Source organism: Melanerpes formicivorus, unplaced genomic scaffold (genome assembly GCF_026170545.1).
Source record: "Melanerpes formicivorus ecotype bairdi unplaced genomic scaffold, bMelFor1.0.p_v2 SCAF_17, whole genome shotgun sequence".
NCBI lineage: Eukaryota > Metazoa > Chordata > Aves > Piciformes > Picidae > Melanerpes > Melanerpes formicivorus.
The window spans coordinates 10,652,485-10,674,402 of record NW_027142369.1 but is presented as its reverse complement, the minus strand read 5'-3'; the positions used below and the strand labels follow the sequence as shown (position 1 = coordinate 10,674,402).

General features: G+C 43.7%; 2 protein-coding genes and 1 non-coding gene across 3 annotated transcripts in view; 1 reads left to right on the top strand and 2 right to left on the bottom strand.

Moving 5' to 3' along the window:
• The window catches only part of RHOJ (ras homolog family member J), a 65,948-nt gene extending 51,739 nt beyond the window's left edge, over window positions 1-14,209 (top strand). Inside the window, exons 3-5 of the mRNA XM_068148927.1 lie at window positions 2,492-2,656; window positions 5,721-5,816; window positions 6,968-14,209. Of these exons, the coding sequence (XP_068005028.1) occupies window positions 2,492-2,656; window positions 5,721-5,816; window positions 6,968-7,114 (408 nt within the window). The 3' untranslated portion in view covers window positions 7,115-14,209. The remainder of the gene's footprint in view (window positions 1-2,491; window positions 2,657-5,720; window positions 5,817-6,967) is intronic.
• TRNAC-GCA (transfer RNA cysteine (anticodon GCA)) lies at window positions 952-1,023 on the bottom strand. Its single transcript has one exon. It is a non-coding gene; the product is annotated as a tRNA-Cys (tRNA).
• A 4,882-nt stretch (window positions 14,210-19,091) lies between the features above and the next one.
• GPHB5 (glycoprotein hormone subunit beta 5) lies at window positions 19,092-21,308 on the bottom strand. Its single transcript, XM_068149177.1, has 2 exons — window positions 21,105-21,308; window positions 19,092-19,280 (listed from the first exon to the last, which is right to left on the bottom strand). Exons 1-2 carry the CDS (start codon window positions 21,306-21,308, stop codon window positions 19,092-19,094), a joined length of 393 nt encoding a protein of 130 aa, XP_068005278.1.
• Between the last annotated feature and the right edge of the window lie 610 nt (window positions 21,309-21,918).

Here is a 21,918-nt window from a genome sequence, read left to right as displayed (position 1 = left end):
ACCACTTGAGACCGTCCAGAAAATAGATTTAACTCCATTCACCATACGTCTTTTGGGTCAGCCATGAGCAGCCACTTTTTCTAGGAAAATGCTGTGGGAAACAGTGTCTAAGGCTTTACTGATGTCTAGATAGATGAGATCCACAGCCTTTCTGCCATTCACTAGTTGTCATAGAAGGAGATCACATTAGTCAAGAAGAACTCGTCTTTCATTAACCTACGCTGACTGGACTTGATCACCTGGTTGGCCTGAAGATGCTATGTGATAGCATTCAAGGTGATCTGCTTTGTAACCTTCCCTGGCACTGAGGTCAGAGAGTTTCACTCACCAGCTGTGTCCGGATGTTATCTTTTATACACCTCAGGAACCTCTATAACTGTTTCCTGTCTGCTGTATTGTATTTACAAGTGGAAGTCCTCCACAGGAAAAAGTGGTACTGATTGTGAGACTTCTCCCAGCTGCTTCTGAAATATTTCATATCTTGACTCTGGTTGGATCATCTGTAACAGACTCCAACCATGATATCTGCTTTGTTGCCCTTGCCCATAAACACTCAACGCTATTGTCATCATCATTAAGCTCAAACACTCTTTACAGGGCCACTCCACTGCCTCACCTTCCTGGCCTATAAACCGAAGGGTTTGCAGCCCTCCAATGCAATACTCCAGTTGTGCCAATCACCCCACTGTATTTCCATGATGGCAGTTGTATCATAGTTTTCCTGCTGCACAATGGCTTCCAGCTTCTCATGTTTCCCATACTGGGCGTATGGGTGTAGGTGCACTTTCAGTTGAGCTTTATGGGTAGAAAAGACCTAATTCCTATTTAACTGTGCCCAGGAGTTTCTGTGATTTCTAGCCTACCAATACATCCCTGTCTTAGCTGTGGCTTGGTTTTCCATCTGCTACCTCTGCTGGACTGGCAAACCCAAGGACTTAAAAAATAGCTACCAGGGGGCACCCAGATTTGAACTGGGGACCTCTTGATCTGCAGTCAAATGCTCTACCACTGAGCTATACCCCCAGCTGCATGTTTCATACCAGCTGTGTACTCATTGTATACTCAGTAAACAAAACTTCAAAAGGAAGATTTGCCAGTCTCAATTTATAATTAAGCCCTCTCATTTGTTGACTCAACTAAAGCAAGACAGAAACAAGGTTAAGACACAATTCAATCTAGGCACACAGTGATAGAGTCCTGCTTCAGTTTCTCCTGCAGTTCAGAGAGCAGCTTGCATTGCTCCCCAACCTAATGTGGGTTATTCCTACCTCAAATAAATGTTCTGAAGCCTGAGCAATGCACCTGTACATTTTTTTTCTTTTCATTGCATTATGTACTGTTTCAGTATCTGCAAAGCAAAACTGCAGCAGCTGAGTTTTCAATGTAGTTATAACCAAAAGAGACCATAGCACAGAGATTTGAGGCTTGCCCAGAATGCAGAAACTATAAACTAAAAAAACTAGGGCTTACTGAGGCCTGACAGCAACATGTATTACCATTTCCCACACTATAATGTTATGCTGCTTCTCATTTTTATAAATTCTGAATCCCCAAAAAAATCTTCAGAACAGATGTATCCCCTCTAAAAGCATCTGGTTTGTGACACTGAAATTTTCTAACAGGTTTCATTGAAAAGTACATAGCAGACACAGCCACATATGCTCTCACAATCAAAGAACCAGTCCATCCCTTTCACACGGCTAGCAAAACCTCTGCTCACTCTTAACATCTCAAGCCTGAAGACAGACCTTAATTCTTCCTTGAAACTTGGCTATCAAAGCCAGCTCACAACATAACACAGCTGTGCTTTGATCTGTTTGAAAATTCTCCCTCTTCACAACTAGCCAACAGAGAAAACATCTCTCCTTCTCCAGGCCAGGGCCTGTGGAAACACTAAATCAGCCCCAGTGATTTACCCAGATCACTGCAGGCTGGATTTGATCCGCTTTGCACTTTCAAGATGAGTGCCTTTTTCTGACTGACACATCACTGCATACCATACATGACTGCAATGGCACCAATAGCCCAGAGACCCATATTTATTGCATATGGTCGAGTCCACAATGCCTACTGGGGCACATAATATTAACAGAAAAGTCCCTAGAGATGTGTGTCATCAGCAGAGATCAGCTAGTGGGGACAGTCTAATAATACTTCCCAGGATGGCATCACACTGCTGGAGGGCTGAGGCCAGTACACACAAGACCAATTTTTATTACACTGCTAGAGGCAGTCACAGTGGATGCTGTTTAACACTACCCTCTACACCAGCACTGTGACAGATAATACACACACAAAAAAACAATTAGCTTTTTGAAGTAAAGATGCTGAGAAAACAGCACCGCTGGCCCAGGGCACATGACTCTGCTCATTAATCCAGCATGTATGAGCATGGAGGGGTAGTGTTGAGCAGTTCAACAAGAACAAACAGCATGTTCCCATTTGCAGTAATCCCCTACACTGTAACATTCTTGTCATTTTCTGCTGGTAGGAGGACTACAACCAGCTGAGACCACTGTCCTACCCCAACACCGATGTGTTCCTGATCTGCTTCTCAGTGGTGAACCCTGCCTCATACCACAACGTCCAGGAGGAGTGGGTGCCTGAGCTCAAAGTCTGCATGCCCAACGTGCCTTATGTCCTCATAGGAACACAGGTAATGCTTCCCCAGGGCACTTCCAGTCATCAAGGTGTCTACAGAGTGAGAAGGCTCCTGCTCTACCCCAAGGATGGCTGGAGGCTGAGCTTTGTGGAAGGATTTCCTATTTAACATCTTATGTGAAATGCAGCCAGACTTCCCCATTAGAGAAAAACTCAGGGACTATGAATGAAAACCAACATGAATATTTCCCATTATGCTAGTCAACTGGCAAAACATCCCATCCTCTTAGTCAAATGCATATTAGCTTATACATTGGCAACAAGGCATAAATACCTACAGGGGGAAAAAAGATTTCTGACAGGCCTTTAGTAAGGGGGGGAAAACCTAACAAAGTCCATTGGTAAAAGCAGAAGCTAAACTTCAAACTGGTTAGGAAAGCCAAAGCAGAGTTTGAGTTGAATCTAGCCAGGGAGATTAAAGGGAATACTAAGAACTTTTACAGATATATTAATGGGAAGAAGAAGACTAGGGAAGGTGTGGGCCCCCTCAGAAAGGAAAATGGTGACATGGTCACATGTGATGAGGAAAAGGCTGAGGTACTTAATAACTTCTTTACCTCAGTCTTCACTGCAAGGGCCTCTAGCCACACTCCTGATGTTATGGAAGTCAAAGCCAGGGACGGGGAGGAAGAACTGCCCATTGTAAGTGCAGATCAGGTTCGTGATCATCTGAAGAACCTGAAAGTGTTCAAGTCCATGGGACCCGACGGGTTACACCCACGGGTACTGAGAGAACTGGCAGATGAGGTTGCTAAACCCCTCTCTATTATATTTCAAAAGTCATGGCAGTCTGGGGAAGTCCCCACAGACTGGAAAAGGGGAAACATTGCCCCCATCTTCAAAAAGGGCAAGAAGGAGGAACCAGGGAACTACAGGCCAGTCAGTCTCACCTCTGTGCCTGGAAAGATCATGGAACAGATCCTCCTGGAGTCACTACTCGCTCAAAAGAATAGTGAAGAGGTGATTGGGAACAGTCAGCATGGCTTTGCCAAGGGCAAATCCTGCCTGACCAACCTGGTGGCCTTCTATGAGCAGGTGACAAAATTAATAGATGAGGGGCGAGCAACTGATGTCGTTTACCTGGACCTGAGCAAAGCCTTCGACACAGTCCCGCACCACATCCTGGTCTCCAAACTGGTGACACATGGGTTTGATGGGTGGACCACTAGATGGATAAGGAACTGGCTTGATGGCCGCACCCAAAGAGTGGCTGTCAATGGCTCCATGTCCCAGTGGAGGCCAGTGACAAGCGGAGTCCCTCAGGGATCAGTCCTGGGACCTGTCTTATTCAACATCTTTGTGGGGGACATGGACAGTGGCATTGAGTGCACCCTCAGCAAGTTTGCTGATGACACCAAGCTGTGTGGTGCAGCAGACACGCTGGAGGGAAGGGAGGCCATCCAGAGGGACCTTGACAGGCTGGAGAGGTGGGCACAGGCCAACCTCATGAAGTTCAATAAGAGCAAGTGCAGGGTCCTGCATCTGGGTCGAGGCAATCCCAGGCACAAATACAGGCTGGGCAGTGACTGGCTGGAGGGTAGCCCTGAGGAGAGAGACTTGGGGGTGCTGGTGGACAAAAAGCTCAACAGGAGCTCTCAGTGTGCACTTGCAGCCCACAAAGTCAATCAGATCCTGGGCTGCATCAGGAGAAGTGTGGCTAGCAGGTCGAGGGAGGTGGTCCTCCCCCTCTACTCAGCCCTGGTGAGACCCCACCTGGAGTACTGTGTCCAGTTCTGGAGCCCCTATTACAAGAGGGATGTGGAGGTGCTGGAACGTGTCCAGAGAAGGGCCACAAGGATGATCAGAGGGCTGGAGCACCTCTCCTATGAGGACAGACTGAAGGAGTTGGGGCTGTACAGTCTGCAGAAGAGAAGGCTCCGAGGAGACCTAATTGTCGCCTTCCAGTATCTGAAGGGGGCCTACAGGAAGGCTGGGGAAGGACTTCTCAGGATATCAGGTAGTGATAGGACTAGGGGGAATGGAATGAAGCTGGAGGTGGGGAGATTCAGGCTGGATGTGAGGAGGAGGTTCTTCACCATGAGAGTGGTGAAACCCTGGAATGGGTTGTCCAGGGAGGTGGTGGAGGCCCTGTCCCTGGGGGTGTTTAAGAGCAGGCTGGATGAGGCTCTGTCCAGCCTGATCTAGTGTGGGGTGTCCCTGCCCATGGCAGGGGGGTTGGAACTAGATGATCCTTGTGGTCCCTTCCAACCCTGAATGAAACTATGAAACTATAATTTTAAGATTTGGAATAAGTTAACCAAATTTTTTACTTCAAGACATGAAGACGAAATAGCCTCCCACATACTTTACATCAACATTGCAAACAGGCACTCACCCTCCAGCATGTGTTGCAGTGAATGTAAGATTAAGTGACCAAACCACTTTATTTTTACCTTAAAATCTAGGAATCTATCAATGAAATAAAAATGCCTTAAGTATGGGTTTGCTTCCAAGACAAAGAGTGGCTGGAGACTGTGAGAAGTGACAACATGAGTCTGAAAAGTATCCAAACACTGGACCATAACCAAAATCAAGTTAGAGAAACAGATCAAATTCTGGTCAAAACCAAAGTCTTCATGCCATAGGAAAGTCAAATCATTCATAGACTGGCTTTGTTTTCCACAGTGGAATAATCTAAAACATCCATTTTAAAATTAAAGTATTACTCTTTGGATCTCACAATGCAAAAATGGATGGTTTTGAAATGCCAGAATGCTTCATTTTGATGAAGTGCAGGACCACAGAAGCCTCTGCTTCCACTGTGGCTCAGGCTGGAAGCAACACTTTCCAAGATACATTATGAAAGCCGCTAAGAACTGCATCTTTACTGTACCGCAGCTGTCTGAAATGTGGTCCAATAACCTGCCAATGAGAACTGATCAATGTGAAACATAAAAATAGTTTAAAAAAATAAAATCTTTTCTGAAGTATCATCTGAGGCCAGGAAGACAGATGCCCTTATGCAAGGACCTAACTGTGGGTTCATAAGGATGTGAACACCTGTCACAAGAATTACATCAAGATGATACTGAGTTCAGGGTTTGTGTACTTTCTACTAGATTGATCTCCGGGATGATCCCAAAACGTTGGCTCGGCTGCTTTACATGAAAGAGAAACCACTCACCTACGAGCATGGCGTGAAGCTGGCAAAGGAGGTAACAGCATTTTCTAAGGTCCCCCAAAACAGATTGAGTTAGTTTCAAGGTGAACTCCTCTGGGGTATGTTGATCAGTCCCAACTAGACATTAAAGCCCCTGTTCAAACAGGCTGGACACGTGTTTTGGCTTCTGAGCCTACTGCTCTGCTGCAACCTGATCAAGCTACATGCAAAGCAGCAAGATGCACAAGACAGCAGCTGGAAATTGGGCAGTAAAACAGATTTTACTGCTCACTTTGTCTAAGTCAAGTGTTTCTTGTTCAGGCTTCTGACAGCAGGTGCAGGTGGCAAACCCTTCCTTTCAGCCGTCTCCTTCCAAATTCATCTCTATCCCTTACAAAAGCACAGACAAGTTGATTCTCACTACCCACTGCACTTCAAGCAGCAAAGAAGGAGTTCCCAAGTTTCTGTGCCAAATTTCTGGGTAAAAGATCTGCCCAGGTCCTGAAATGGACTCCAGTCATTTTCACTTTGTATGCTGCAGCTGCTGTTAGAGGCAATGACCCTCAAAGGCCAGCAAGAGCATCCATTAGCAGAATAAACTAAGGCTGCTTTCCCAGTCTGCTGTGTTTGTGTCATACCAGCACCCCCAGAGGACTTCTATCTCAAGATGTTCTCAGAAATGAGCTGGAAAACCCTTCTCCAGGTAGCCACTCTCTGATACTGCAGGAGGCAGCTCACAAGGGGTGACAGGTCAAAGAAAAAGAGACAAGTATATGAAAAGACTCATCAGACAACTCAGAATCTCCTTGAAACCACACTCCACCCCCCACCCCAGACTTCTTCCCCACCCCACCCCCCAGCTGCACAGACAGGAGGCCAAGCTCCTGGTCCAGCATTCAAACACAAAGACAACCATCTTCTCTTTCTGGAGGGTCATGCAAGGAATTCCTGCTCCCCATTAACACCCTGTGATGAGATACTAATGTTGATTGCTTATCACTACTCCCTGGCTCAGGATGACCATCTGAGTTTGCCCCTTAATGCCATAGGCAGTCAGATAAAAAACAGAGGAAAGACCTGGGCCCCTTGGTAAAGGTCTGGGCTTCCCACTGTGGCAAGACATGCATGGATGTAGCTCAATGCTGCAACAGGCTTGCTCTGTCTCTCCCAGCAGAGGGTACTCCTGTTTTCTCTCTTCTCTTTCAGATTGGAGCACAGTGTTATCTGGAGTGCTCAGCCCTCACACAGAAAGGCCTTAAAACTGTCTTTGACGAAGCAATCCTGACTATTTTCCACCCCAAAAAGAAGAAGAAGCGCTGTGCAAAGTGCCACAGCTGCTGCACCCTTGTGTGAAGTCACTTTGAAAGAAAAAAGAAATTAGTTCAATGAAACCAAGCAGGTTAGAAAGGCAATGAAGTCACATGTAACTTGCAAATGGGGAACATGACCAGAAAGGGGTCCTTCTTACCCAGGCATAAGAGTCCTTCATTCTGTGAGACCTCCAACCTGTATCACAGTAAGCCAACTCATGTCTATGTGCTTTCCTAACCCTCCAAAGACATATGCAGCCTGTTCCCTCTACTGCAGACTGCACTGAGCCAACAGAAACCAGGATGCCTGCTACTGCTTGGCTCCTCACCTTAGCAATAAAGTGAAAATGCATGTGGAAAAACAAAGAACTATAGGTGGTAAAAGAAACAAGAGAAACTCCATTTGTGGCCTTAAGAAAGAATTGAATTAGAAATGTACAGTATTTAGGAATTGAACCTGAAGTGACTGACAGCACATGGAGATCTGTAGAAATCTATTATGTAAGATATACACTATAGGTAGAATGTACTTTAAATTTCTTGTATAAGACTTGCTAGTTCAGAATATACATTAGTTTGTTCACACCACATGGAAGCAAAGATGGAGTGATTGCAGTTTGTTTTTATTCAATGGTGAAACTTCACAGCATCAGGATGTTGCTGCACCCAAGCTATCAAAATGAATCAACATTTACCTCTAGACTTAAGGAATGTTCTTACAACAAAAAAATGCAAACAAGCTGCATTTTTACAGGGGAATGTTCAGGCTAAGCCATGTTTCCAGAAGCTGGGAAAGGAAGAACAGGGTTGTAGCATTAATGTACTGAAAAATTCTGTCACCAAAGAATGTTGCCCTAGACATGAAATAGCATTGTGGAGCAATTTCCTCTCCAAACTGAGAACATGAACAAGACACATTGCCATAGCAACTGCAAGTCTACCTTATAGATCATTTGGATTTCTACATCTTACCCAGCAGACAAAAATAACAAAACCCAAAAAGGTCATACTTACTTCAAGTGCTTTAAGGTGATCCAATTGCCTTAAGATTTTTTTTTTTTTAATGGAGTATCTCATGTAGAAACAACTTAAAGAGGAGTTGTAAACATGTTGATTTATTGTAGTCTCCCTCCTCCCATCCATTAATTCTTTCTTTGCTCCTATTTTTCTATCTTCATTACTGTGAGTGTTAAGTTGTAGGGTGGTTGTAGTCCTCAGAAATGAAGCTTCATATGAGTCACAGATGATGGACTGCAGCTGACAGCAGAGGGGTGGGAACCTTAGACCTTAGGGGAAGGGAAGATGCCTGATAGGTCTCTGCTGTTGAAGAAAGTGCCTTTTTACTAAAGCCTGTCCAGGGTGCCTGTAACTATTGCACATCACAGCAACACTCAGATGTGAACTCAAAGGGTGTGTTGTTGTTTGCATCTGCCTTTGGGTACCCTGGTAATGCCATGAGATTTGTCTTGTGGATTTCATTCCCCAAACAGAAAATCACAGTACCACCAAATACAGATTTCAAGACCTCTGATGTAATTTTCCATAATGAAGCATTTCCAGAACTGCTCAAAGTAAGCAAATAACAGCAGTGCACCCTCCCCAGCTCAAGGACGTGTGCCCTGCACTCCTCAAACTCCGCTGCAGGAGACTGCTAGCCCATGCCTCTCCAAAAGTGCAGGAGCATGGCTACGTACACACTTCCACCCGGAAAAGCTCTTGTGATTAGTGGTGAACTACAGACCTAGTGTTATCCAGAGCAATTAGTGACTTCAGCAGGACCACATGAACTGCACCCTTGGCACAGAGAAGGGACCGAGCATGATGCAGTACCCAATCCTGACACCATCTAGGCTTACAGATTCAAGCTCCTCCTCTACCACAAACTGAATATACCATGGAGACCTACAGAAACCAACTCTGACACCCCAAAATGTTTCTAGGTAGAAATCAAACAGTTCTCTCTGCCAAAAGCCATCAAATTTGAGGCAAATGCCTTGTTGCTGCACAAACAGCTGCAGAGTCAGCCAGCTTTCACTTTCCTGCTGCACACAGGTATGGACAAAAATAAAGTTGTGCTGAATCATAGACAAAAGAAAGAATCCATCATTGCTGGCATTCTTCATGCATACTTTATATTTGGTTTCATTATGTCCCAGCTATTTGCTTCAAAGTCACTGACTGAAAAAACACAGCTCAGAGCAAGGACAGTGCTGAAGCCTGTTGAAGAAGTTCATGTCATACCACAGAGGCTGATTTGCCATCCCCAGACAGAGCCATGAGTATTTACACAGTTGGGACACTGACAATCAGCTCACCACAATGTTAGGGGTTGAAAAGGACCTCCAGAGATTGAGTCCAACACCCCTGCCAAGGGAGACTGACCAAAAGAGGGCTACCCAAGAGCACGTCCAGGAGGGTTTTGAACGTGTAAAGATATATTAGGGGAGTATGAGGAAAACTAGGAGTAAATTAAATAAATATTTAGGCAAAGTTTGTTGGCTTACAACATGACTAGAAGGCTACTGAAATAACAACAACATCAAAAAAAAGAAAGACATTTTCAACAGATTTCAAAGAAAGTTAGAGCCTCACTGTGCAGCCACTTCAGTGGAAATAAACTAAGTTGATGACTTTGTTTTGGCTCACACATGTTGCTGCAGAGTGCTAACCTATCTACAAGTCTCTGGTTAAAGTAAGTGAAGTCTGTTTCAGCCAAAGCACAATGCAAACACTCAAAGTCGGAGCTGCCAGACATTCTTAGAGAATCACAAAATACAGAGGAAATAGAAATCCAAACTGACAGCTCAGCTCATAAAATAATGAGCACACTACAAAAGTACAATATAGAATCACCAACATGCATCAGAGAAAGCCACAAATAATCAAATTATGCATAGGCATATAATAGGCATATAAAATAAAATTAAAAATCAGATAGGAAGCTGTAGTGTTAATGTAAGTGCAGTGGTTTGAGGAAACAGAACTAAAATCATGGTGATGTAGAAGATAAAATGCTACTGTCCTTATGTATTAAACTTCAGCACCCTGCACAAACCATTGCATAGCAGTGAACACAGACAGAAAAGCATTAATATGCATTCTAAAAAATGCCAGGACTAACCAGAGGTTCATTTGCACCTTCAAAACCAAGCAAATCAGTTTTGTGTGGAAGTTTTTCAAGCTGATTCTGACTGAAATTCTACATCTGGCATCTGCAAAGGAGGGAGGGTGGTCACCATCCACTGAGAAGTGGACTCTGCTCTCCATTTGGTTCCAATTCTTCTTTCAACAAAAATAAATGTTTCAAAACCAGTTATGGTTAAGGCAGGTCCCATAAGCATTATTCCTGTGTTAGGTACACAGACTTACTCAAGGATCTGCCCTGTAATGCTATTATTTTGGGGAGGCATATCACAGGCCAACAGGCTTTAGAGAGGAATTGTAGTTGGATTGTAAAGAGATTCATTGACTACCTGGCAAGTCATACCTAATACTTTTTATAAACACAAACAGATGGTGAGTGAACAGGCAGAAACGTATTCTCAGAAATATCAAAACACTAGACACAATGCAAGCATAGGCATAAGGCAACAGACATGAACTTCAATTTATTTCCAAGCACCTTTAGTAACACGAAAAGAGAATCAATGAAAGATTGCCAGGTGAAAGAAGATGGCTTTTCTCACTGGAAGGTGAACTAGAAATGAGACCCCAAATCAACTTCAAACCAACTTAAAAGCATTGTAAAGGCGATAAACCATCCCAGGCACCTATTTGACAATATCCCTGACTGATGCCAAAAACCTTGCCTGACAGGGCTGCGTTTGCTAATCGTCTGCTATCATTTCACAAGTGCTCATATCTTACAAGAAATCTGCCAGATCCTGTAAAACCCATTTCCTTTGGCATCTTCGGAAACCTTGGCATTCTACCAGGAGTTAAGCTGATGTTGTAGTTTCAGAATTCCCAAAGGGTTTCCATACAAACTCCTGCAAGGACATATTAGAGATATTCAGTATTAGAGAGAGATCTCAGCATTAGAGAGGTGTTCTCATGCTAAAATAACCTACAGATGCCTCTGCCCTTCAGACCTCTGCTTAAACACAAGCCAGCAGAACTGGGGCAATCCTGTGCCATGTCACCACTGTCAGCATGACCTGAAGGAGGTCCCACAATGACTTCCACATTTCCTCCTATGCCTCTGAGAGGTCAGAAAAGTTGAAGAGAATGCAAGAATAAGGCTCTAAACCTACACAGGCCCATCCAGGAGCATTTGAGCAACTGACTGGTAGTTCCATATACCTATATCCTCCAGGAATCATGGGGAGTGGTTCTCAGGATGGGACATAGTAAATACCTCTTGATTCACCACCTTGAAAGTTCCTTCGGATTAAGAATTAATTGCAATGGAATCAATCTATGTCAAGACAGGTCTGTTTAAAAGCACATTTTTCTTCTCCAGCAAAGCAATCAACACATGCTCATGTTGTCCCTGGGACCATTTCTTCAATAAGCAGGTAGAATGCAGGAAGCCAGCTGCATGTGCTTCTCCTCCTGTGTTTTCCTTTTACTTGAAGAGGATTTTTAATATGTTTTATCCTACAGTAAAAAAAAAAAAAAAAAAAAAAAAAAAAAAAAAAAAAAAAGGCAGATGTGGAAACAACAGAACATTGTCTTGGTTCACAACTCCATGGGCCTGGAAGAGCATCTGCTGTGACAGGACACAACCGTGGAGCGACCTACGTCAGACAGCTTCTGGACACATTTAAGCTCTACATCAAAATGAAGAAAAATCTCTATTATAAACCTTTGCTTTCCTCTTAATGAATGCAGACCCTCTGAAAGCAGGAAGAAGCCTCCCAGTAGTGGCTTGTGATCTCAGCTTCACCTATCAAAACAAAATGCAAGTAGAAATATGTTTGCCTTGAAACATTGGTAGAAAACCCTCGATTGGAAGCGATGGATGGATAGAATAGCATCTATGCGTCTGATTTGGGGGAGAGCTGCAAAATGAGGTCCAGAGCCACAATTAGTCACTTTGATCTGAAACTTAAATTTCATCTTATCATCATATTAAGGGGTCACCCATAATTAGGAGGAAGAAAAATAATCTTCACATTTTCTTTTCTTTGTTTCAGTTAAAGCTTTCAGAAACATGTGACCAAAACTTATTTAACATGGGCAGTTCCAGCAACCCCACCAGAACAGCAAAAAGAGTAAGAACCTGATTTTAAGAGGAGAATGAGCTCACAAACACATATATCAAAGAGCAACAAGCAAAAATCATATCAGTTGCTGCAATGGTTAAAAAGTATCCCTAACATTGAAAATATGTTAACAAGACTAACTTTGATCATGATCCCTATCCCCTTCCAGTGTGTGCAACCCTTAATGCAGGGTTTGGCTGTTTCTTCTAACAATAATTTTAAGGTGGGATTTTCAAAGTTGTTGTATGTTGGCTTCATTTCAATTCTCACAAAGACAATGGAAAATTTCAATGGGGTCCACATATGACTAATGTGGAAAGCATTTAAAAGTCTTTATGTCTCCTCCTTTTCTGCCCTTTAGTGTGGGTGACCAAGCTCTGAGCACACAGGACACACTGAGCCAAGCCCAAGAGTTTTGGCTGCTGGTTGTGAATTCCTGAATGAAGTTAAGCACCTGGAGAGTTTTCTGATCAAATCCTTACCCTGAGCTTTGGAGACTGGATTTGTAGTTCCCCATTTCAACCACTACTGAGGCTGAAGATGAAAATTATTATATTAACATTATAACATTCAAGATAAATGGGTATCTTTGCCAAGTGTGACACTGCACTCATTGCTGCCACTTTATTTCATCTCATGCCCTTTAGGATGCCAGAGTTAATAATGCATTTGGTTTTGCCAAAGATCAGTTTAACCTCTTGCTGTTATCAGCTCTGGTGAATTTTGACTTTGATCAGAGGTTGATGACTTTAAAGAGTTGTCACTAGTCAATAGTTTCTAGATCTTCCAACACAACAGCTATTTGTACTGGTAACACGTAGAAATCTGTCTGATGTCTGTCAAAGTAGTTTGGGTGTAAGCCATGTCCATAGCACAATTGTCATATTGTCTCTTCCAACACTTTTCCCCAAAAGGCAGCTGCTCTAACTGCATTACTGACCTGCCTCGTCAGTATGGAGTAAATGAGCCCAAACTTTCCCCAAACTTGTAAATATTAATTCATTAATAAGAAATAACATAAAGCTACATGAGAGGGGAGAGACACTAGCAAAGCCTTCTTTACTTATGAGCAGAAGTGATCTAAGGTGGTGAGCCCAGGTTACCAGGTGGGAAACGCTACAGAGCAAGGCATAGCATGGTGTCCATGCTGCCCCAGCAAGTATGGTGTGAGCCTGGCAAAAGGCCTCAGAGGTGCCTCCATAGAGTCACACTGAGATTCTTGGGGTTCAGCAGCACCTTGAGACTTGGAAGGCTTCAAAGAAGGCTGGAGAGAGTAGCAGGAAGGTGAACAAGACTTGTTCCGTAGCGCACGTATAACTGAATCCAGTTTAAGCTGTTATGATGTTGATGCGCTTGTCAAACACAAGAATTTCACTGCAAAGAATCTCTCTGCTCCCCTGAGAACACAAAGACAAAAGAAGTCTTTGTTTTTGTCTCCTGCTTCAGCAATACTTGGGTAATAGTGCAACAAGTTTTTCTAATTGAGTTTGTGAGACAGATATAATGACCTCAGCACAAATCAAGACCTAACACATCGATCAGGTCTTAACAAGTTAAGAAAAAAAAGAGTCATTTACTTTACTTGATGTAAGCAACTAAATTTTTCTCTCTTAAAAGTTGTTGTGTGCAATATTGCTGGAGTACGGGGCTGGGAAAACCAAAGGATGAGTACTAAAGTACTATGTCTGACTTTTGAATGGTAAGTCTTTTTTGAAAGATTAACTAAATCTTCAGATTAAGGAAATTCAGTTCTCCAGTAATTATGTTTTGCATAGTTTGAAAATCATGTAAACTGTATTAGTTTCCTATTTACAGCACATGATTCTGTAATCTTTTGCTTATCCTTTTTTAAACATGTAATTATTGTATATTGTAACTGCACATTAATATCATCTATTGTACATAGTTTATTTTAACAAAATAAATGTATTGCTAAATAATTTGATAGCGTGGTTTTGATATGAAGGTGCAGTGATGTGTTTATGTTCCCAGATGCTGATCACATATAACTTGCAGGATATTTCAGGTAGGTAAAACACATGTTAATATATACAGCTGCTTTTGGATGGTCCTGGAGCTGCCAGTACCTTCCAATGCCACCTGCAGAAAGTCAAACAGGAGGTGACATATTCCTCTCGGGAAACTGATCCTTAATCAAGTTTTCTGCTGCCTGGAAACACGGGAAAGTGGAGATGTGGAAACTGCAGGTCTGGATCCCTGCTGGGGCTCAGCCTTCACCTCACTTTGGTCCAAGCATACCCCTTCCACTAATACTAAGGCAGGCAGTTGGTTGCTCCTCAGACAAAGTTTCTGTTTCTTTATTTTAATAAGATGTTCTTGGCATTACCGTCTGTGGTGTCCACCAGGATATCACAGTGTAAGAGGGTTTTGTTCTTCCCTTAAGTGAATATTTAAGTGTTTTGGAAAGAGGACAGCTTGCAGCAGCCTAGAAGACACTGCAGCTCTCTTGATAAAGCAGCTAGGAAAATCATCAGCCTGAGCACTATGAATTTTGAGGGGAGTTTGTTACTCCCTGACAAAGCTAACACATGGATAAAAAACAACTCTTACTTATGACAATGAAGATGAACTGTGTAACCTTTGGTCCAGCAGCCAGGGCAGGGAGAGTCAGTAGAGAAAGTGAAATCCTTAAAGGCCTGAAGAAATTAAGTGAGGGAACACAGCCCCTAAATGCTGGTCTGGAATCAAGAATATGACTTATTCCAGCCTTCCAAAGGTTCTGTGCAGAAATGTGGATCTCATTTTTAATAAATAAATAACAATTTAATTTAAACCCCAAAGATGGTGCCTTTGTTACCCAGCTTTCCTTTCCATTGATTTCAAGACCAGAAGCATTCCCATTGACCAGATGGTCTGGTCTTTAAATTAAGACTATAAATACCACCATTATGGAACAACATCCCTAATACTGATTGAACTAAAGCAAGGCTTAACCAGTCCCTGCCTGAGGCACTCACACAGCAATGACAAAGGGCAGAATAGTCTATTCCTAACAAAAAGGTATCACAGCCCAAATCTCTGGCTGCTATAAATGGATACATCCCCAGAGGAGCTAGGACAACTCAAGAGGGCACAGCATGGGGCCTAGAATACATTTGATTTACCTGCCCCTGTAGAAAGCTTACTTTAGCCACTAGACTTTACACAGCCAGACTTTGTCCAGGAAGTTACAGCATGGAAGTTACTCACCTAGTGTTAACATCAAGAGGTCAAATGCATCCTCCACAGCAGAAACTTCCTAAACTACTGCTTGCTAAATCTGGCTGGATAAAGCCAGGGAAGGATACCTCTGTACCCTGATGTTGTCACATTTCCTCAGGATCTGCTGCTGGCTGTCAGCAGCAGGATATTGGGCGAGACAGCCCCTCACTCTGACCCAGGGCAGCGGTTCCTATGTTTTTATGTGAGTACAATAAGAGCAGGAGGGAGCTGCCTGTCCCATCCCTCAAAGAGAAAGCAAGTCACCGCAGGAAGCATGCATCTGGGGAGGCTTCCTGCCCTCCCTCTCACTGCAACTCAAATTTGAAGACAAAAGTAAAATTACTTTGATTTCTGACATAGTCAGTATGTCTGGGCATATCAACTACAGCACAGGAATGAAAGGAACTGAACTTCAAGACCCAGTGGGTTTCTGTAGCTATCATACAACAAAAAAGTATGGTGTAAAATCAAAACACTGAGGGGCTGTGACTATTGCTGTTTAGAAGTGGAAAGGAAAAAAAAAATGTATAAAAAACCAGTCCTGTGCAAGACTCGTGATAGAATCATACAGTAGTTTGTCAGAAAAGACCTTAATGATCACGGAGTCCAACCATTATTCCAGCACTGCCAAGACCACCACTAAACTATGGTCTGGTGTACATGGAGGCGTTTGCTAGACAGCTGGACTTGGAGGTCTTTCCCAGCCTTAATGCTTCTGTGATTTTTGTCTGGTGCTTTTGATCAGTGTTCAGGCTGCAAAAAACTAGTAAGGGTTTCCATGGGAGAGATAATAAATGTGGTGATATGTGACAGCCTCTGCAATACACACTCCTTGCAAACAAACTTATGCACCAAAGGCAGAAGCTTTGTTTATTACTTTGAATGGGTGGGATAGTGAGGTTGAAACCTGTGGCTCTAAAGGGCATTAAAAAGCCCCTTGAAAATGAAGGTGACCTGCAAGGGGGTTTTTATGCTCTGAAACATTTTGTTGAGGCTGTTGACTGCCTGCAAATTCTGAGCAGGTCATACCATCCCAGCTGCAGCACAAAGGATGTGAATGCCAAAAGACCTGGTTGCAAGTGTCACTATTGGGTGGAATTTGACAGAATGAAAACCTAGTAGTGTAATAACTTCTGAGGGGAAAAAGCCCCAGAATTGCAACTACCAGCAATAGGAATGAAGACAGCTCTTTGAAAGTCGTAGTGTGCCCACTTTTGGGAAAGCAGCTGGGCTGGACAAAGAAGGATGCACACCAGTCAGTCAGCTTGGTGGACTCTGATGTTGTCTGCACTTCTGTCACCCCTAGCAGATCCACAGCATCTTCATTCACTTTTGCTCTCCTCCTCAAAAGACCATCTAGAAGTGTTTGCTTGATTTCAGACAATACATCCTTCCCACTCTTCCCCTTCCACCCCCCCAGTCTGGCTGCTCCTTCATCCATCAAAATCCTCTTTAATACCCTGCAGTGTTTTCTTCTGAACAGTTGCTAAGGTTTCTACTGTCTCCCCATATCCGGGTATAGCTCGTATTTCCTGTTGGCTGCAAAGGAAGGAACTTTGCTGCTTTCTAGTGCTGCTTCTAATCCTAAGGCTACAGCACAGCCAGATTCTGTGACAGAAATCCAGTGAAGGAAATTACATCACATCAGCACCAAGATGTTTTGCAGGTGTTCATAGGTCTGGCAAACAGTTTGCAGGAGCTTATACACATTCTGTGTGAGAAATCTGTATGTATAAATAAAGGACAACAAGGTGCCTTACATTGCTTTCATACTACAATTCTGAGGTTTGTTAAGGACACAAAATCATTTGCGTGTTTCCAATAATAGCTGTGATGTTGGGTGGAACAATAATAAGATCAGAGGGATGATAAGATGCCATCTGAAACAAAACACAAGCACTTTTTAAAAGGATGTTAAACTCTCCATCAGCAGAAACCTGCTCCTGCTGCTGTTGGACAGATCAGTTGCTATTCAGAATTACAAAAGGTAGTCATAAAATCACCTCCTTCCTACTCAACCACAGAGCAGCATTTTCAGTGCCACAGACAAAATGACTGACAGCAGCTAATAAACTACAAATTAAATCAAATCTGTCTCAGTGAGAACAGGACACTTGGGAATTCTCAAGCATATATCCCTGGAAATGAAGGTGACTTCATCCAGAAGACACCTAACTAGGGGGAAGGCAGGTGCAGATATCATTCTCACCAGCAATTCTCTCCTAATGGCTATCTGAGAAGGTGTCACCTTTTAATTTTTTTTTAATAAACTCCTGTAAGCCTCTCCCACTTGGCAAATCTTCCTACTTTCACACAATTTCCCATTTTATTTAGGGAAGAATTAAGGGATGAACATGGATTTGTCCTCCTGTAGGTGGGAACCAGAGGACAAAGGCACTTAGGTGGCTATGGTCACCAGAGGGCCCTTACAGCTTCTCCCAGATGTCCCCTAGTTCTTAAATAGTGGGTCTGAGGCGGTGTGAACCATCATTTGGCACATTTGCTCTCTTTGCTCTTCTGGGTTTGTCTCACCCACGATGGTCACATTAGTGACCACTCCACAGGTTTGAGCACATCTGGCTGCCCCTTAGCTCTGTGTGCACCTTCAGACCAGCAGGTATCCATGGAGCTGAACAGCTCAGGGAAGTGTGGGAATGCCCTTTGTAGCTCCATCTTTCCCACCACCTCACCCATGGGCTCACTGAAACAAAACCCCTCTAACTCTGGAAACTCTCAGGGGAGAATCCTTGGACCCTACCAAATGTTGCTGACTGTACGTGAAGTCATTTTCCCTCCTCTCCCTGGACAATACCAGACAGACATGCACTTCAGGGTTTATCATGTTTGTGCTTCTCTCTTTTTTCCAAGGAATTGTCTCTTTTGATGTACAATTATTTTTTTTCATCAGAATAGCTCAAATTAAGTAAATCACTGAAATTTTATGCTTAACTGTAAAAGTCCACTGATATTACGCAAAACACTTAGTCATGAGTTTAAGTACTTTCCTGAGTCAGAGCTAAGTATGCATTCACCCAAATTTCAAGGCAGCAGTTTGGATACTATTTCCATTTCATTGGCCTTAAGGCTTTTTCTTTGACTATTGTTGCTGGTGGATCTCAGGGCAAGAAGAGTTAGTAGTGGGGGGTAGACAGTAGAAATGTTCGTAACTGCATTTACATTACTCAGAAGGAGATAAAACCATGGACATGAATAAAGAGGTTGTAACAGAGGTAGTAACAGCTTTGTGTTCCATTTCCACCTCCCAGAGACTGTTCAGTCCATGTGCACATTGTGCATGAAGAAAGGCCACACAGTGTGAAAAGCTTGTAAGGAAGGGAAACTGCACCATTTATTTTATCCTAAGACTTGCCATCATCAGGGGGTGTGCTACATTTCTAAAGCAATAATGCTTTGAACAGAGTAAGAAGAGGGGATTAAGCCTGATCTGCCCAGGAAAGTCAAAGATTAGGAGCATTACAGGGTGAGATCAGATTTTGGACTCACTTACACTCTATCTAATGCTGGAGGTACCAGGGGTATGAAGCCAGGGAAGAATCTGGCACCTCCTCTCCTAACCCAGGAAAGGGGAGCTCAGGCAGTTTCACATTCAGTGGTGGCAGTAGAGCAGATGTCACAGTCACAGCGGATGGCCACTGGGTAAGTGTAGAAGGGATCCACATCAGGGGCACACTTGGGCAGCTTCACTGTCATCATCTTGGTTTCATTGTAGGTACAAACACGGTGGTAAGACTCAATGTAAGGTGGTTCCAGCACTGGTCTCTGTGGGGGAGAAATGCTGGCCTCAGGCATGAAGCAAGACAAACATCTGCAGTCCCAGTTTCCCCCAGGGGATTTAGCCTAAATTATGGGAGGCACTGAATCAGGTGGAAAGGGCCATGGAAATCATTTTTAGGTTACATCCTTCAACACTTACTTCTTGGGCCCCCATTATGGAAAGAAGTGGGTATATGTGCATGTTTCTCTTTGTTTAAATCATAAAGCTCCAATTAAAGCTCCTTGAACACAGACAAAAGCCTACCCAAAAAGCTGGGTTTCAGCAGAATGCTTGCCAAAAGCAGCTTTCAGCCAAAAGGATTGATTTTCCGTCAAAGGAAATGTGTTCTACTAGAAACCCTTCCATGCGCACAAGCTGCCTTTAGAGCCAAGGTAACTTCCAGGTGCCAAATGGCTGATTTTTTCCTCAGCCAGACCATTCTTCCCAGTCAGGCTGCATATCCTACAAATGCCAATGGATGTACACCATAGGGGATGCAGTCAGCAGAGCAGGCAGCATAGAGGTCTGCATTTCCTCATGAGAAAAACAGCTAGGCCAGAGACATCAATCACCAGAAGACAATGGGAACTTGAAGACCCCGAAACCCACATTGCCATGTGGTGTCAGTGGCATTGCTTTTGCTGAACAGTGAGTTTTTGCTTCCACAGGAGCAGCCATTTTTCAAAGACTTCAAGAATGGTCTTCCAAAACAGCAGTGGGAGACCACTGTCATCCTCTCCCTTGCACAGATGAGAAACAACAGAAAGTAACACAGCTGAGAGACATTTCCATTTTTTTCTTCCCCTCAACACTGTGTAAAAAGCCTGTCCTGGAAATCAAGAATAATGGCATGGAAAAGAACAGATGCAACATTTCAGAAAGAAAATATCCAGGCACTTTCCCTCATACCACCTCCCCCTGCCCCAAGTACATCATAGTGTTTTCTAGAAGCTGTTGAGCCTACAACCAGATGCATCCAGGTTAATTACATCCCAGTGACATTGCAATGTAGTAAGAAAGACTGCAAGGTCTGTGCTGCCAGAGAAGCTTGGAAGTAGAGTAAATCAGGTGATCAGAGGTCCTTCAAAGGAACCTTATCCCACCAGGGAAATCTGGCTCAAGTGGCCTTCCCTCTTATCCAACCAAATAATATAAAGGTTCAGTCAAAGCTGGCACACAGACCTTGACCCCTCCTCTGGGCACTTTTGTGGACAAAATCCCTTTGGAATCATTTGAAGCTTCCCTATGTAAATTAAACTGAGTCTTGTCCCTAGAGCCTTCCAGTGGCAGAAAGTCAAAGACAGTCAGAATTTGTTCTCTGAAGTGTGTGTAGATGTACTTACGCTTTTTCTCTCTCCCCTTGTACACCCCCAAAACATAACATATTTATATAGGGCTGTGACTCAAAACAGATCCAAATTAGAGACAGATATTATCTTTGGGATTTGCTTGAAGCTATTACCCATCAACCAAGAGCTTCATCTTAATCTCAAGGGAATTTTCTCCAGTAATAAAGGCCTCCTCTCCTTAAGTGTTCAGGATACAAGGGGCTTTCCAATTGCATAATAAGAGTATTACATAATTGCTTCATTAATATCACCCAACAGTGTGCATCCTGCTTTGAGGCATTGAGAGGAGGGAGGAGACAACATAAGACAAAGTGCCCTCCTACTGAGTGTGGTCATGAGGGGTTGATGGAGTGGGACACAGCCCTTGCCTGTAGATAGCTGAAAACTATTTAATATTTTGTGAGTTTTCTTGAAGGCGAAGCACCTACCCAGGGATGTCGGTTCCAGTCAGCCACCCTCATTCCCAGGCATAAGCCTCACCTCCCAGGTCTCACAGCGTCCCCAGCATGCATCTGTCGTCACCCGCAGCCCTCTGCAGCCAGGTTTCTTGGCCAGGAAGGTGAACTCACGGACTGCACAGCCGGTGAAGGTCCGCAGGTCAATGGCGGGGGTCTTGACTCTGCTGCTGCAGCTGGCCAGTAGCAAAAGACGGAGAACACCCAGGATAACACAGTGGAGCTTCATGCTGAGGCAAGAGGAAGAGAAGCAGAGGACTGAGAGAGCCAGCACAGACCATGAAGCAAGAACTGCAAGTGCCCAGGCTTGACTTGACCTGGGACAGCCCTTCCTCCCCTCAGAGACACCATTCCTCATCCTCATTCAGCCCAAGAGAAGATGGGAAAATGTATGAATGAGGAGTCACCTACTCCCAGAAGTGGAAAGTCTAAGTGAAAGTGTCTGTAACAGAAAGCAGAGGCATGCAGACTTTCCCTACCTTGCGGGGTTTGCCTAGATGAGATAAAGCCACCAGCCAGTGCCTCAGACCCACTGAACTCTCCATATTGTAAGTTTACTTTGCAGCATGCATCTCTATCATCACATTTGGGTTGCCCTAGTCAAAAGCCATGTAGGCCTTTGAGTGCTCTCTCAGTATACACATGCTGTTGGATAAAGTCTCTGACAGTACTGCCCCTGCAGGGTCAATATGACAGGTCTCTGTCTATCAGTCTGCCATGCACTTCTATGGCAGTTGGCAGGTTCCCTGTTTTGTTGCATGGTGGGAAAGCAGCGTGGCTGCAGCTACATACATTCAGTAGTGTTTGACCTTCGCAGATCACCAGCATTTAGACCCTGG

Bases quoted from the DNA above. Each gene is read 5' to 3' on its own strand.
- GPHB5 (XM_068149177.1), bottom strand. From the start codon at position 21,308: ATGAAGCTCCACTGTGTTATCCTGGGTGTTCTCCGTCTTTTGCTACTG. The intron at 19,281-21,104 runs GTGAGGCTTATG...TCTCCCCCACAG, and splicing joins GACGCTGTGAGACCTGGGAG to AGACCAGTGCTGGAACCACC.